At 51.1% G+C, this 14,715-nt stretch overlaps 5 protein-coding genes and 1 long non-coding RNA gene across 6 annotated transcripts; 2 read left to right on the top strand and 4 right to left on the bottom strand.

Moving 5' to 3' along the window:
• Positions 1-207: 207 nt before the first annotated feature.
• On the bottom strand, positions 208-1,887 carry LOC120667499. Its single transcript, XM_039947566.1, has 4 exons — positions 1,839-1,887; positions 766-1,430; positions 601-657; positions 208-216 (listed from the first exon to the last, which is right to left on the bottom strand). Exons 1-4 carry the CDS (start codon positions 1,885-1,887, stop codon positions 208-210), a joined length of 780 nt encoding a protein of 259 aa, XP_039803500.1.
• Positions 1,888-2,698: 811 nt separating this feature from the next.
• On the bottom strand, positions 2,699-3,445 carry LOC120667498. Its single transcript, XM_039947565.1, has one exon. The coding sequence runs from the start codon at positions 3,443-3,445 to the stop codon at positions 2,699-2,701; it is 747 nt and encodes a 248-aa protein (XP_039803499.1).
• A 988-nt stretch (positions 3,446-4,433) lies between these two features.
• Positions 4,434-5,273, top strand: LOC120667497. Its single transcript, XM_039947564.1, has 2 exons — positions 4,434-5,075; positions 5,202-5,273. Exons 1-2 carry the CDS (start codon positions 4,434-4,436, stop codon positions 5,271-5,273), a joined length of 714 nt encoding a protein of 237 aa, XP_039803498.1.
• Positions 5,274-6,315: 1,042 nt separating this feature from the next.
• On the bottom strand, positions 6,316-7,496 carry LOC120666030. Its single transcript, XM_039945816.1, has 3 exons — positions 6,999-7,496; positions 6,561-6,861; positions 6,316-6,491 (listed from the first exon to the last, which is right to left on the bottom strand). Exons 1-3 carry the CDS (start codon positions 7,494-7,496, stop codon positions 6,442-6,444), a joined length of 849 nt encoding a protein of 282 aa, XP_039801750.1. The 3' UTR covers positions 6,316-6,441.
• Positions 7,497-7,884: 388 nt separating this feature from the next.
• Positions 7,885-10,964, top strand: LOC120664045. The gene is made up of 3 exons (XR_005670700.1): positions 7,885-8,040; positions 8,436-8,496; positions 10,830-10,964. It is a non-coding gene; the product is annotated as an uncharacterized LOC120664045 (long non-coding RNA).
• LOC120664044 lies at positions 10,789-13,359 on the bottom strand. The gene is made up of 2 exons (XM_039943007.1): positions 13,007-13,359; positions 10,789-12,043 (listed from the first exon to the last, which is right to left on the bottom strand). Exons 1-2 carry the CDS (start codon positions 13,112-13,114, stop codon positions 11,279-11,281), a joined length of 873 nt encoding a protein of 290 aa, XP_039798941.1. The 5' UTR covers positions 13,115-13,359; the 3' UTR covers positions 10,789-11,278.
• Positions 13,360-14,715: the final 1,356 nt, after the last annotated feature.

Raw genomic sequence — 14,715 nt, 5'->3', positions numbered from 1 at the left:
ATGGATAGAGTAGCGTACTCTCTCCGGCCGCCTTGTGTTTGTCCGGGCACAAGGGATTGCACGGCTTCTAGAGCATACTGTACTTGGGGAGCAACTAGCAGCATAGTAGTACGTTGATCCATCACTAGTCCTGTAGTCCACTACAACACATGATATCGATGATGCGCATGAGATGCAAGTACAGATAAATCAGATTCCATCGCTAGTTCACTGCAACTGAACAAACCAAATAGTTGAGCATCCCAGCTTAATTACTTCCTCTGAATGCAACGACCTCTGAACATTCTTACCATAAGGCTTAAATGGAGCATCGCTGCTTTTCTTATCGTAACATGCACATTCTGCATAAAAAGGTTCCAATGATGCTTCAGAGACGTCCTTGACAACAGACCCAACTGTTGGTGCAAGTGTTCGTCCAAAGAGCATGGATCGGAAGAACCAATTCGAAGCAACAATTCAGCATCACCATTCAACAACAAGAGACAGAGACAGGCACACAGGACATCCGACTTCTTCAAACTAATACTTCAGTAACAAAACGACCGATGGAAACCTCCACCAAAGCCGAGCGACACCGATCCAGCATCTCGACCCCTTCACTTCTTCCTCGGAGAGCACGGTGTCGGAGCGCAACGCCGCCTTGAGAAGAGCACGGTCGACGACACATGGAAGCGAGAAGACAAGGCGAAAGAATGTCAGCATCAGCAGCACGAGCGATCAATGGTTGTTGGGAGGAAATCCATCCGGTGCAATGCAAGAACGAACCTCGTCCATGCCGACGGTGACGAACTTCTCGGCGAGGTCGACGTCGCCCTTGCCGATGCTGAACCTGTTGATGAGGGCGATGCTGGAGATGCCCGACATGGGCGTCACCTCCAGCCCGTCGGTCACCATGTAGGTCACAACGCCCTTCACGTACCCGCCGCTCTCCTCCGCCCCCGACGCGCCGCCGCCGCCCTTGCCCACGCCGGCCTTGGGCGCCGCGGACGGCAGCACGAAGGCCATCTCCGTGGTCATCGCCTGCCTGCACTGGGGGCACACGGCCCTGGCCTCCAACGCCACCGTCACGCACTGACCCGGGAAGGTGTACATCTTCAACCTGCCCAGCGGCGACGCGCCGTCGCCGGCGCCCTGCAGGAGCAGCAGCTCGCCGCCGTCGGGCTGCAGCACCTTGGGCTGGAGCAGGTCCTTCTTGTCCGTGGTCGGGAGGAGGTAGGAGGCGCTGATGTTGTCGACGCTCTGGTACAGCCGGCCGATGCTGCCATGCATGGTGCCCGCGGAGATGAGCTTGACCACCGCGCCGATCGGCAGCGTGAGGAGGCTGAAGACGAAGTCCACAAACTCCTTGCCGGCCTCGGCGAACAAGACCTTCTTCGTCTTGTTGTCAACGAGGAGCTTCAGCGAGATCTTGGAAGCCATTGCTATGCTAGCTGCTCTTGATTTGGCTGATGCTTCTTAGGTTTGTGGGCTTCGCCAAAGGGTGCTTAGCCTAGCGGTTAAGACACTCGAGTGGTACTCATATGTCCTGAGTTCGAATCCCCGTGGGCCTGAATTTCAGACTGTGGTTAAAAAAATCTTCTTGTCGGTCCCGTGTGCCAAAGCACTGGTTAAGAGCCGGCCTAGGTCGGCCTGAGGACCGTGTATGGCCCAGGCAATTCCTAGGGATTACGATTCCCAGTGTCAGGGTGGGGCTGGAGTTCCAAGATTTTCTCGGTTGGGGAAGCCGGGGCTTCTTCTTAGTTTAATATCAGTGGGGGTGGTCTTTCCTCACCCGGCCGAGTTTTTTTTTTAAGGTTTGTGCGCTTCTTGTTTTTGATTCGAATGCGAGCAGGAGGTGCCCACGGTCGCCTGTGCTTTTATAGCAGTGACCACTGACCAGTTGGCCATGGTGGGAGGTGGCTGGAGCGCTTTCTGTTTTGGGAAGCTGAATCGTTCGACTTGAAGATGTGCAGGAGGTCTCCTTGGCTTCTGGGCGAGAAATCAATGCATTGTTTGCCAAAGGATGACAGGCGGCGATGCAAGATGCAACCATTGATCTTCTCAAAACTTGCATCGGGAAGAAACGCAAAATTAAGAGGTCATCCAGAGCGAAATTAAATTTCGGTCATGCTTTGACCCAAATAGCCAAATAGGAGTAAGTTGATTTAAGTTGGAGTATGGTTCTGTCAGGATTACTGAAACCACCCGTTGCCGTCCAATTTTCATTTCCACCTCTGTCAGAACAAACTTTGTTAAGAGTAACATTTACAAGCAGGAAAATAATCACTGGAATGATGATTAACTATCCAGTCAGCATTTTTTGAGAAAGTTTTTCTTTTTTGAAACCGATTATCCAGGCATCTAGCATTCCAGCCAGCATTGTCTGTCAAAGAGAACTCAGAACTTATTTACACACTTCTCTCTGTCAAATTCAGAATCAGGCATAATATTCAGAAGTTCTGGACTGAATTCCTTCTCTAATGTGTTGTAACTGAATTAGTAAAAAAAAGGTTTATTGATTTATTTGTGGGGGCACTGGTGATGTTCACAGTCCCACACTACACTGAAAAGGATATGCAGCTCAGGTGCACAGCAGTGGCAACTAAAAGTTTGGTTCGAGACGACCAACCGACACGACACTTGCGCTGGCAAGACAAAGGAGCAGCAGGACATCAACCATCAGTAACTCTGCTCCGATGAGCATGGATCAGCACCGCGTTCACTTCTTCCTCGCCAGGAACACGTCGGAGAGCACCGTGTCGGAGCTCAGCGCCGCCCTGAGAAGGCCCAGCCCCTCGTCCATGCCCACGCTGACGAACTTCTCCGCTAGGTCCACGTCGCTGCCGACGCTGAACTTGTTGATGAGCGTGATGCTGGAGATCGCCGACATGGGCGTCACCTCCAGCCCGTCGGTGACCATGTACGTCACGAGCCCCTTCACGTACCCGCCGCTATCCTCCCCCGCCGCGCCGCCGCCCTTGGCGCCGGCGGCCGACGCCGGCGCGGCCGAGGGCAGCACGAAGGCCATCTCCGTCGCCATCGGCTGCTTGCACTGCGGGCACGCGGCCTCCCGCTCCATGGTCACCGTCACGCACTGGCCCGGGCACGTGTACAGCTTGAACTTGGGCAGCCGCGGCTGCTCCTCGGCCTCGCCGCCGCCGTCGCCGGCGGCGGCGTGCGGCAGCAGCAGCAGCTCGCGCGCGTCCGGGTGCAGCACCCCGGGCTGCAGCAGCTCCGACTTGTCCGCGCCGGGCTGCAGGTAGGACGCGCCCATGCGGTCCACGCTCTGGTACAGTCGCCCGACGCTGCCGTGCATGGTACCGGCGGAGACGAGCTTCGCCACGGCGCCGATCGGCAGCGTCAGCAGGCTGAACACGAAGTCCACGAACTCCTTGCTGGCTTCCGCGAAGAGCACCTTCTTCGAGCGGGTCTCGACCAGCAGCTTCAGCGATATCTTGGAAGCCATGGATGGATCGTTGGCTCGAGCAAGGGAGTGTTTGGCGATGCTTGCGTGCGGTGTGTTTTATATGCAAGGAGGAGATGCCAGATGAACAGATGGTGGGGAAGATGAAGAGGTCCCATCAGTTTCGCGTGCAAAAGCTGAATCAATTGGGTTCGTTTTCAACTGCAGGCTCTTTGGCTTTTGAGTTCGGCAAATTCATCCTGCAACTATCAAAAAGGCCATTGAGCTCAATTTCAACTATGATGTGATGTGGCACGCCTACGTGGCATGCAAGTCATCCCAAAGTGCATATAAAGTTCTTGGTATGTTACCAAATGCAACATAGGTATCAATTTAAATGCGATATTAACCAATAATTCACTGATATAGCAAAAAATAAATTATCGTTGATCTTATGTCTATGAATAAGACGTTTATAGTTTTGTTTATTTGTGCATTCTAATTGACTGTTGAACTGTTTTTTCATGGCACATCGAATGTGATGAAAATCATATGTTAAAGAGTTTATTTATATATATTGACTCATTTTTAGGTCATCCATTATTGACTAGGCATGCCACATAGGACTAGGGATGAAAGTGAGCCCAAATAGAATGTTTAAGGACTAGATTGGCCTATTTCATAGTTGCAGGATGGATTTGAACTTGAGGCAAAACTTAAAAGATCAAATTGGCTATTTTGCCTTTACAAAATTACCAAGCCCTCTCGTTGAAAACGTCATCGATTCAGCTGTACGTGGCAGTTAATGTTCCGCTTCCTTGGGAGTTGGGACGGAGCTTTGAGAAGACGAACAGGCTGTTCTTTTCACATTGCGTTGATTTCTCCATCAGAAGCCAAAGGAGACTGCAAAATTACCAACTCAAACGATTCATCTTCTATCTTCCCTCCCCGCGACTATAAATCCACATGTTCGCGACGACGCCTGGGCATCCGAATACCTACTGTATTCCAGAACCACTTCCTCGAGGAAGGAGCACAGCCACATCGATCCATGGCTTCCAAGATCTCCCTCAAGCTGCTGGTCGACACCAAGACGAAGACCGTGCTGTTCGCGGAGGCCGGGAAGGAGTTCGTCGACTTCGTGTTCAGCCTCCTGACGCTGCCGATCGGGGCCGTGGCGAAGCTCGTCTCCGCCGGCACCATGCACGGCAGCGTGGGCCGCCTGTACCAGAGCGTGGAGCTCATCGGCGCGTCCTTCCTGCAGCCCGGCACCGACAAGTCGGACCTCCTCCAGCCCAAGGTCCTGCACCCGGACGCCCGCGAGCTGCTGCTGCTCCAGGGCGGCGGCGCCGACGGCGACGGCGAGCCGGCGCTGGCCCGGTTCAGGCTCTACACGTGCGCCGGGTACTGCGCCACGGCGACCATGGAGGCGAGGGCCACGTGCCCGCAGTGCAAGCAGGCCATGTCCACGGAGGTGGCCTTCGTGCTGCCGTCCGCGGCGCCGGCGCCGGCGGGGTCGTCGTCGTCCTCGGACGAGAGCGGCGGGTACGTCAAGGGGGTGGTCACCTACATGGTGACGGACGGGCTGGAGGTGACGCCCATGTCGGCCATCTCCAGCATCACGATGATAAACAAGTTCGCCGGCAAGGACGTCGAGCTCGCCGAGAAGTTCGTCACCGTCGGCACGTCCGAGGTTTGTGCATCGGACTCCCATGTCCGCCATCTACAGCATCACGATGATGAACCTTGTTGCTTTTTAGCAGCCCATGTTCTGACATTGTATCATTTTTCTGTTGATCGTCCGCCTAACGTCCGTCAGGGTCTGGCTCTTCTCAAGGCGGCGCTGCGGTCGGACACCGTGCTCTCCGACGTGTTCCTCAGGAAGAAGTGATGCTCAAGTCGAAGCTTGGACGATATTCTGCTGCTACACTTTCCTCTCGTGTCCATGGTTTACCGTTCTGCTTATGGTTTTGTGTTGTTTGCCACCATGTCGTGTTTAGTTAGTATCGGTCTGTGATGCGTCCATTTTGATATTGGTCATTGGCATTCTAAGATGCATGCAAAGCTTGTCCCGGTGATCAGACGTTCTATCATATGAATGCTATGTCGAGTGTTTAGTTATGCACTTTTGCAAAGCGTACGTCTTCAAATGATCGTGTGCCATACTACTAGCATTGGTGACAGCTTGTAAACACTCGGCTATCACGGCAGCTATCGTTCGAATGCAATTTCAGGTGGGCGCCTTGCCCCCCATTGGTTCGTCGAAAAAAATACTACTATCATTTTGTTCAGTCATGAAGATGCCCGTCAAATTCTCCAAAAAGAAACTGAAGCTGAATTAAACTGCTTGCACTAGCGAATGCTACCTTGTACAGAAATTTACCTTACAGAATGTCGCAAAAAAAAGTTTCTTCTGAAAGATATTTCAATCCCAACACATTGCAACAAATAACTGATGTAAACCAATTTCGCTATGAGAAATCGCCATAAAGTCTGCAGATATTTTGTAGGAAATTACAACACTGCAAGGAGCCTGTTAATATCCCCCTTGAGATACACTAGGAAATTGCTACTAAAAAAACACTACTTGGGTTCATTAAATACATTAGAACAAGAAAAGGTTACTTATCGGAAGTACTGAAAATATCAGTGCCGTTTCACATTTTTCACAAAGACATTATCTGTCAGAGACTCGGAACTCAGCAAAATTGTATTTTTACAGATCACTTGATAGACTAACATATCTGCAGCAGAGGAATCATATTGCAAGGGATTGGTACTTTTCGGCCAGTGTTCTCTGTCAAAACTCCAAACCATATTCTACCTGTGTTCTACAAGTATATTCAGTAACTAGTTTCTACCTGCTTCCAGGACTCGAGCAGAGCAAATGGGCTCCGAAGAATAGAACCGAGTTCAGGACACCTAGGTGAAGACATGTGAGAACTGAGCTACGTACTCCCTTTACTCTTATTGAGAGAACTGAAAAAAATCCTCGGGATGTCACTTGTGTAAGATGTCCAGATCATAGTCTGATGTCCTATTGTCAGGAGACCTTGCTGCTATCCTATGGATGGAGCATTCAAATCCGGGTACCGCAAATCGTTGTCCGCTGAAAATAGAGAAATAAATCAGCATTTGGTAATAAGAACATGGCCACATAGCTTTTGAACCTCCTCACCTTGCGTCCCGTGGTTTAGGATGACAATGTCGATGCGGTTGTTGCCGATGGGCAGGTCGACGAGCAGAGGGCTGAGGTGGCCGTAGCGGCCGGCCCGGATGCAGAGGGTGGTGCGGGTGACGTCCCGGCTGGCGCCCAGGCGGCACGCCAGCGTGAGCCGCAGCTGCATCAGGTTGTGCGTGTTGAGCCGCATCGTCCTCCAGGCTCCCTCGTTGACGGCCCCGTTGGTCTCGCCGCGCACGAACCGGATCTGCCGGGCCACCTCGCTCTCCGTCAGCGGGCGACGCCGCGCATGCGTCAGCTGTTCATCGCCGCCGCGCCGATGATACGCAGTAACTTATTGTCAGCAAGGATGCATGGAGGATTACGAACGAAATCCTCGCCATTGTTATTTGTTTTGTTGAGAACAAGGTCGTGGATCGCCAAACTATCGATCACCTGGTAGGTTGGATCAAGGATGCAGGGGCGCGTCATCCTGATGGGGACGTTCTCGATGTCCCACTGCATCATGGTGCTGCCGTTGTCGCCGGCGGAGGTGACGGCCCTGCGCCACCGGAGGTAGCGGCCGTTGGCGCGGAGGTAGCGGCCCGTGCCGCTCCGGAGGACGAAGGTGCTCCGCCGGGGGATCGCCTGCCACAGCAACCCGGGCGGCGGCGAGCTGTGGTCGAGGTCGTCCTGCGTGGTGAGCACGCCGTGGGAGGGGCCCGTGCCGGCCTGGACGCTGGTGGCGAGGAGGTACCGGCCGTAGGCGCCGCGGAGGAGGACGCAGGGCCCGCCGTCGGGGCCCGCCGCGTGGTGGACCGCCCACACCACGTTGTGCACGCCGCGCTGGCCGGAGAGGCAGACGCTGAGCCCGTCGACGTCGGCCGCGAGGTACTTGCCGCGCCGCGCGCAGCACCGCAGCCGCACGAAGCGCACCCCGTTGAACACGTCCATGGATCGCCCGATCGCGCCCCGGATTCGGGAGGCGCGACCGCACGCGCGCCCGCCCGCGCGGGCGGGGGGGCTCTCTTCCCTTGGTGGTTTCCCTCACGGCGGCCGGCGATCGTGCGGGTGGGGAGAGAACCCGTCGGTCGGGCTCTTGGGGCCCTCGCCGCGTGGAGTGGAGAGGCAGGCCTCCGGGCCAGGAGGGAGGGTGAGTTCGTTGAGGTGGTTACCCCGGGGTGGTCGGCGCCAAGGCGCGAGTATATTTGAAGGCCGCTGACAAGGTGGGCCCACATCGGTGCACGGGAGCTGGCCCACCTCCTGACAGGACTCCAGAAGCGAGTCGACGATAATAACCGCTGTTCCTTTCCGAGTCTCCGACGCTGGCTGCCTGGTGCCCTGGTCGGTCGCCGGAACCCTACTACCGTACTACGCGCCCGCGGTGACCTCGCCGCCGATGCCTAAGGAGCAGCCTCGCCTCCGACGGCGGCGAGGATGAGGACTCGCGCCGCGCGCGCGGCAGGCGGTGGAGCCGAGGAGCGGGCCCGCACGCGCGGTAAGCTGACGCGAATCCTGAATCCGTCTCCATCCTGTTACTCATGGAAAGCCCTGGCTGAAGGTCCTCAACGTACAGTTCCTGTTCTCTTTAGACTTTAGTACGTTTTGAATCCTTTTGCATACAGTCACAGTACACGTGATTTCCAGAAATGATAAAACATAATCCTGAGGCGTTCCATTATCTCATCAGCAACTGTTCTGTGCATTTTCAGACAGTCAGAGTAGCATATGTGCATTTTACAAATGCTTCTGCTCCTAGTTTGATTTCTCCGGAATTTATGTAGTGTATTTTAGTGACAGTCACGCCATTTTTTTTTTGTATCATGCGGTCTTTGATTAAAGTAGGGATTTGAAGGTTGCAAAGGTAACATAATTTCCTTTTTTTTCTGACAGGAACGACCATACTTAACTGGCACTTAGGCTCATATCCCTTCTGTCACCTCAATGGTTCTAGGTGAGCTACTTAATCGACTGGATGCTGTTCTTGATAAAATAGCAATTAGATGCATGAGTTGAGATTCACTTCACCATGCAATTTTTTGGATGCTTTTTTAACTTTGTTGAAACTGAAGTATTTATAAACCAGCAGTAGTTCTAAAACCACAAATAACCTTTTTAACCATTGTTGGCTGCTGAATTCAAAACTGTGTGATTAAAGATGAATGCCGTTGGTAAAGTTTAGATATTTCTTTTCAAGAGCATTTATTCGTCAACAATTTTCACAGCGATACATTCCCTCAATCCGCATCACCTAGCTACACTGAATGCTTTAGTAAACATGGAGTCTCAATATGTACGTTCTGACATGAATACTGGTGAACTGTCAGTATATGGGTATGGGATTGTATAGATACACAAACACTTTGTTTTGTCAGTGCATACCGTCATATTCAGATCTAATGATGCTGAATTACTTATACTGAACAGTTTTAAAAGAAAAATAAAACCGGTACATTCAATACTGAACTAGAAGGAGACACATTGGCTCTTTCTTTGTATGGACCAACTCTTCATCATTTTGCTACTTGCCCTTCAAAATTATCAGTGCTGCCAGCAAATACTACCATTTACAGAATACCCCTAGAAATAGGATGCACCATTTTTTTTCTGTGAAGTTAGTCAGCAACAGTTTCTTATAGTGTTGTGCACGCTACATTAGTGTAAATATGCACTTGCACCAGCTGGTTTTGATCAAAGTTTTCAGTATAGCAAAAACTCACAAGCTTGGCTGGTTAGCCATTCACATATTCTGGAACAGAGGGGTGCTTCACATTATTTGCTGCTTGCCTACTTGGTCTCGTGCCTGTGAGACCAGTGAAAATGGCAACAGAATTGATGAAAATATCTAATCAGTACAAGCAACAGCTTATTTTTACACTCAAGTCTCTACTCACAGTCACAGGGAGCAGCATGCTCTTGCTGATGTTGCTTTGGCATGATTGTTCTTCAGTTGCTGCAGGTATGCAGATCATTACATAGGAGACTCTTTTAAAGGTTACTGCAGAAAGTAGCATTTAGTGGCGACATAATAACTTGTAAGTAGATTCCTTTTATGTTCATATTGCTTTCCATATGAAGACCCTGTTTGGTTTTCAAAAGTCTCTAGCCCCTCCAAAAGACCCTGGGTCTAAACAGAAGTCCCACCCTGTTTGTTTTCAATGATTGAAGGGACTAAACCTCATTAAATGGTGTGTTCAAAAGACATCTTTACCCCTTGTCCCTGCATGCATGTGTCCAGGCGCCCACCCCTTCTCTCTGCGCGCCATTTAATGAGGTAGGGGGCAGTAGGTGGAAATATAGGCCAAAAGTCTCAAAAAGCTCCTCCAGAGGGTCTTCTCCAAAAAAAAAGTCTTTACCCCAAAAAAGTCCATAAAAGTCCCACCCTGTTTGGTTTAAAAGTCCCTGAAGTCCCAGGGACTTCTACAAAAGTCCCTCAAACCAAACAGGGCCGAAAAAGGCTCATGATCTATGTACTGAAGCAAACGAATTAAGTTTGCCTCTACTGAAATGGAATACTCTATTCTCATTTCAAGTTTCAGCGAAGAAACATAATTCTGGAGCTTGTTGTATGCTACTTGTTTGCAGTGCACTCCCAAGTCCAGGTATTTTGTGAATGAGCTATTCCTTCTCCGTTCGTGTACTGTATGTGCTCTGTGAAGATATCAGCATTCTGTTCTGGAGTGCAGTCAATTTGGATGAAATTATCATATTATACTCTCCAGAGTTCACTTGCATTCTGTAATGATGAGTAGGAAGCAAGAACCCCCTTCTCTATCTGCTCATGTGAGACCTAGCAGGCTAATCGACCAAGATTAAGTATATATTATTAGTAATCTAAGTGTGGGTTCCTTGGACGGTGTTCTTAGTGTTGAAAAGGTGGTGTTGGGATGCAATGCATTTAGCCGCTCAACGCCTCCTAAATTCGGCGCCGGTTCGTCACCCATGTTCTGCCCAATTACATGAATAAAGTAAAGGGACGAGAACAAGTTTCGTGTCTCGAGGACAAACATTAGCAATGGATAAACACTTGTTTCCTCTGCTTAGAATATATATATATTTTTGCTAATGGACGGAATACCTCCAACCAAACTTTGGCGCGTACTGTGGGTGACATTGCTAGTCTGATGAACAAGGCACAAGTTTTTCCGTCAAGTCTGACAGGGAACTCTGAAGATGCTACTGTCCAGCTTTTCACCTAGACTAATTGCTTGTTTATCTCAAACATTGAACAAGTCATATCTGGAAATTATGACACCAAAAGATAATGTAGCATATATTGATGTGCAGAGAACATATAAAGAAGAAGCTCTCCGCTGAAGGATATGCAACTCAAGCCAAGCCATGGGCTGTGACATGGAATCAGAAGAACCAATATCCTCACCACAAAGCAAGAAAAGTTGGCTCAGATACTCCCATGTCAAGCTATTAACAGAACAGCCTCATTCTAAGACACTCAAATGCCCAAAAATGGAAGAGAAAACAAAGAGGAAAAAAAAGAAGTAGCAGAAGGAAGAACTGTGAAGCCCTGCTATTCACATTATCATAAGCACCTGACTATACTTCTAGTAAGTTACTTCTATGACTCATAAACTACTATGCAGTTAGCAGCTAAACCACCATTACTTGTTGAAACGTTTTGCTGAACAATCAATGGAGAATGGTGAATCCCCTGTCGCTGACAAGTGGACCCACCCGTCGGCGAACAGGCGTACAACCATCGCGCAGCTGGGTTGCTGTCAATGCAGCCTCTGCCGCTTGGCGATGAACCCCGACGAGCAGTTGGCGGCGGCCATGGGCGTCAGCGGCAGCATGGGCATCGCCGTCATCAATGGCCGCTTCATGCAGGCGTTGGAGCCGGCGTAGCCCAGCGTCGTGGCGGCCGCCACGGCGTTGGCGCCGCCAGCAGCCATGGGCGCACTGACGTAGCTGGCGCGGGCGCCGAGGGGCAGCGTGTCCGGGGCGTGCACCGTGGGCGGGTTGCGCCAGCGCGGGAGCTGCCCGGCGACGAGCAGGTTCTGCAGCAGCGGGCCGGCCTCCATGACGGCCGCAAGGAGGCGACCCTTCTGCGGTAGAGGCCTCTTGCTGGCGAGCATATCGAGCACGGCGTCGGCCGCCGACCCGACGACGTTGGCGCCGGGCTGGCACTGCTGCTTGGCGGCAGCAGACGGCGGCGGCGGCGTGGCGGGGCTGTGCTTGCAGCGCCTGTCGGCGGAGGTGACGGGGTCGAAGAAAGGGTCGACGGGGGAGGAGACGAGGCTGCAGTCGGAGTCGGTGACGCTGGACGTGACGAGCTGCTGCGGCGGGGCGGCGGGGGCCGGCGCGGCGGCGGCGAGGAGGCGGAGTTGCTGCAGCTGGTCGCGCGCGTCATCGCGCTCCTTGACCACCTGGCGGACGAGGTCGGCGAGCTTGGCGATGCTCTGCTCCTTCTTCTTGAGCTCCTCCTTGGCCGCCTCCAGCTCCAGCGTGGTGGCCACCAGACTCTGCTTCAGCTCCCCCACGCTCTACGGCATCAGCAAGAAATCAAGATGGTTAGTACTCTTTTTTTGTTTCTTCCTGTTTATGTGTGCAAGATTCAAGAATCAATGGTGCAGAAAAAGTTGGAAAAATCAGTATCAGAAATTCAGAATTAAAACTGATATGCTAGCACTAACGATAATCTGGTTAAATTTCACTGTACGGCTGGATGCAAGAACGGTCGCGAAACACAAGGTGATGGCTGGACAGGGACATGGCAGCACGATCTAGAGGGCAAATGATTTGGATTCCTGCAAATGATTGCATCATACAACCACTACTACTCATGTCAGTTGGAGACCTGGGAGCCCATGCTGGGCTCCTCCAGAAACCAAAGCATTTTCTTCATAAAAACAATTAGACATGCATCGAAAAGGGAAAAAGAAAGAAAAAGGGGGCCATTACAAAACAACACCATCATTGAACAGCATCTCGCTACAGTGGCAAGCTTTCTGGTTGAAAAGAAATGCGAACCAAACCAAACCGGACCAAACGGAAGGAGAAGTCTGAAGACACGTCTAGCTAGCAAAGTTAAATTTTTCCAAGAGGCGAGCCGAACATGCAGGACCTTGAGATTAGGGAGGGGAGGAGAAGAATTCCACCACGCTAACGAAGTGTCGAGGCGTCTGGACGGAACCCTCTCCAATTCGCTGGCTGCCTAACCCCCCTTGACCACGGTAGTAAATGTCACGCGGGCAGGGAGACGGAGATCCCCTGCGGGGGGCCCGCAACAGGGTACACGGCGGAGGCCATTATTGCCGCCTCCCCTGCCGTGGCTGCCATGGCGGCCAGCCAGGAAGAAAAATGCGACGGCGGCGGCGGCGGGAGCAGAGGGAGTTGTGGTTCGGAGCAGGAGGGAGGAGAGGTGGAAGGCGCGAATGGGGGAAGCAAATCAAGAGCCGAGTTCGATTCGGTTGGGGGAGAAAAAAAAACAGATTGGCTAAATCTACCTCTTGCGGGGGCTGCTGCAGATCGTCCGGGAAGGAGGACCAGAAGGCGGAGAAGAGCGCGGCGTCCGTTCCGTCCCCCATGAAGAGAGGGAGTGGTTCCATTGCCATGGTTGCTTCTGCTTGATCGCTGCAGCTGCTGCTTCTGGGCTTCTGGCGTGGCGTCTTGTGTATGTAGAGGGAGGGGAGGGGAAATCTCCGAGCGGGGAGAGAGAAATATATATAGCGAAGGCGGCTGCAAGGGAGAGGAGGATGGCTAATAAAATGGAAACTTGCGAGTGTTGGGAGGAAGGGGGAGGAAATTAGGGATTAATTATAAGGAATGTGCAGTGGCCTATGATCTCTTGCCATCTGGTGTGGCCACCCGCCGGTTGAAAAAACATTTGAAAACAAATCATGGGCTTCTCTCTCTCGTGGGCCCAACCACTTTTGTGTCCTCTTGTGCACCTTGGCCTCCGCTCCCTTGGACAAAGTCTTTGCCTTTTTTTCTTCTTTTTTTCCCCTTTTCGTTTCGTTTCTTCAGAAGGGCCACCAGCATCTTGGCCGCCACAGCCTCCGGGGTTCATTCCGTCGGCACAAATTGTGACAAACCAAATGTCCAAGTCCATGCACACAACCGTACCTCTCCTTTGTGAGTAGTCGGTAGTGTTTCATCAAAGCTTTGATGGAAAAGATAATACTTGGAGCATTTTATCTTCAAGGCTAGTGGCGCCAGTGTAGTACAGGATACGGTTCGAAAACAATTTGAGTAGTAATTACTCTACCCATTGACTCATCACCCGGTGGCCTCCTCTTCCCTCCAAAATTGAGTTCAAAATGGGCTCCTTTCAAATGTTTATTTGACCGGTCTACTAGCTAATTACACCCCCACCACCATCATTAGGCAATGAGTTTGGTTTTCCCGCTGGAATGAATCACTCTTCCTTCCCATTTAGGTTCCATGCAGCATGCACAATGAATGCCTGGCTGGCAACCGTAATTTTGGTGACTTTTATTTGAGCTGCTTGTTGAGAATTACTAATCTCTACCCGGTCAAGAAATACTAGTATTTTATTCAAATTCGTATTGGTTGATTTGGTTTCTCTGCGCCCTGTTTTCTTTCCTCTCTTTTTTTTTAGAAGGGGAAAAAATGAATTTACTCTCTAGAGCAGCTAGCACAGCAAATTCTTAGTTGTAAAGTAGTGTGAACATTGACTACCGTGTGTACTGCGAGGGGGAAAATGTCTGATTCTTATTAATTAGATGCGATTTCACGTATAGATCTGTTTTTGCATGGCTTAGCTAGGAGGCATATCTCAAGCCAGTATACACACATATAGAAAGTATGCATGCATGTATTTTCACCATGTATACGTTGTTTCTGAGGAGGGCCTTAATAAAACCTGATTTTATTTATCTGTATTATACACATCCGGTGGTAAGAGCATCTCCAAGAGTTTGGCAAATCGAGTTGTCATCTTTGATTTTTGGCAAAAACGTTAAAAATACTACTCCAACAGTTTGGCAAAAGACTTGGCAATTTTTGGCAACTTGGGAAAAACCAGCCTCCAGCGCGTAAATATACGTGCGCGGCGCGCGATTGGCATCGTGGTTTCTAGTTAGGTGGGAGGATGAAAAAAAATAATAGAGAAGGGTTCCTGATTTAAGTTTTCAAGAGGTGGAAGGGCATAAATATAATTTTGTTTCTCTATCAGGTTCCTGATGTAAGTTAG

The sequence above is a fragment of the Panicum virgatum genome, chromosome 3N (genome assembly GCF_016808335.1).
Source record: "Panicum virgatum strain AP13 chromosome 3N, P.virgatum_v5, whole genome shotgun sequence".
NCBI lineage: Eukaryota > Viridiplantae > Streptophyta > Magnoliopsida > Poales > Poaceae > Panicum > Panicum virgatum.
This window is presented reverse-complemented; position numbering and strand designations above follow the sequence as displayed.

Coding starts and splice junctions, on each gene's coding strand:
- LOC120667499 (XM_039947566.1), bottom strand. CDS start 1,887: ATGGCCAACTGGTCAGTGGTCACTGCTATAAAAGCACAGGCGACCGTG. Junction 1,431..1,838: donor AAAAGCACAGGCGACCGTGG/GCACCTCCTGCT, acceptor AATCAAGAGCAG/CTAGCATAGCAATGGCTTCC. Junction 658..765: donor TCACCGTCGGCATGGACGAG/GTTCGTTCTTGC, acceptor CCATGTGTCGTC/GACCGTGCTCTTCTCAAGGC.
- LOC120667498 (XM_039947565.1), bottom strand. CDS start 3,445: ATGGCTTCCAAGATATCGCTGAAGCTGCTGGTCGAGACCCGCTCGAAG.
- LOC120667497 (XM_039947564.1), top strand. CDS start 4,434: ATGGCTTCCAAGATCTCCCTCAAGCTGCTGGTCGACACCAAGACGAAG. Junction 5,076..5,201: donor TCACCGTCGGCACGTCCGAG/GTTTGTGCATCG, acceptor AACGTCCGTCAG/GGTCTGGCTCTTCTCAAGGC.
- LOC120666030 (XM_039945816.1), bottom strand. CDS start 7,496: ATGGACGTGTTCAACGGGGTGCGCTTCGTGCGGCTGCGGTGCTGCGCG. Junction 6,862..6,998: donor TCCTTGATCCAACCTACCAG/GTGATCGATAGT, acceptor GGCGATGAACAG/CTGACGCATGCGCGGCGTCG. Junction 6,492..6,560: donor CCTAAACCACGGGACGCAAG/GTGAGGAGGTTC, acceptor CTCTATTTTCAG/CGGACAACGATTTGCGGTAC.
- LOC120664044 (XM_039943007.1), bottom strand. CDS start 13,114: ATGGCAATGGAACCACTCCCTCTCTTCATGGGGGACGGAACGGACGCC. Junction 12,044..13,006: donor TGCAGCAGCCCCCGCAAGAG/GTAGATTTAGCC, acceptor CTGATGCCGTAG/AGCGTGGGGGAGCTGAAGCA.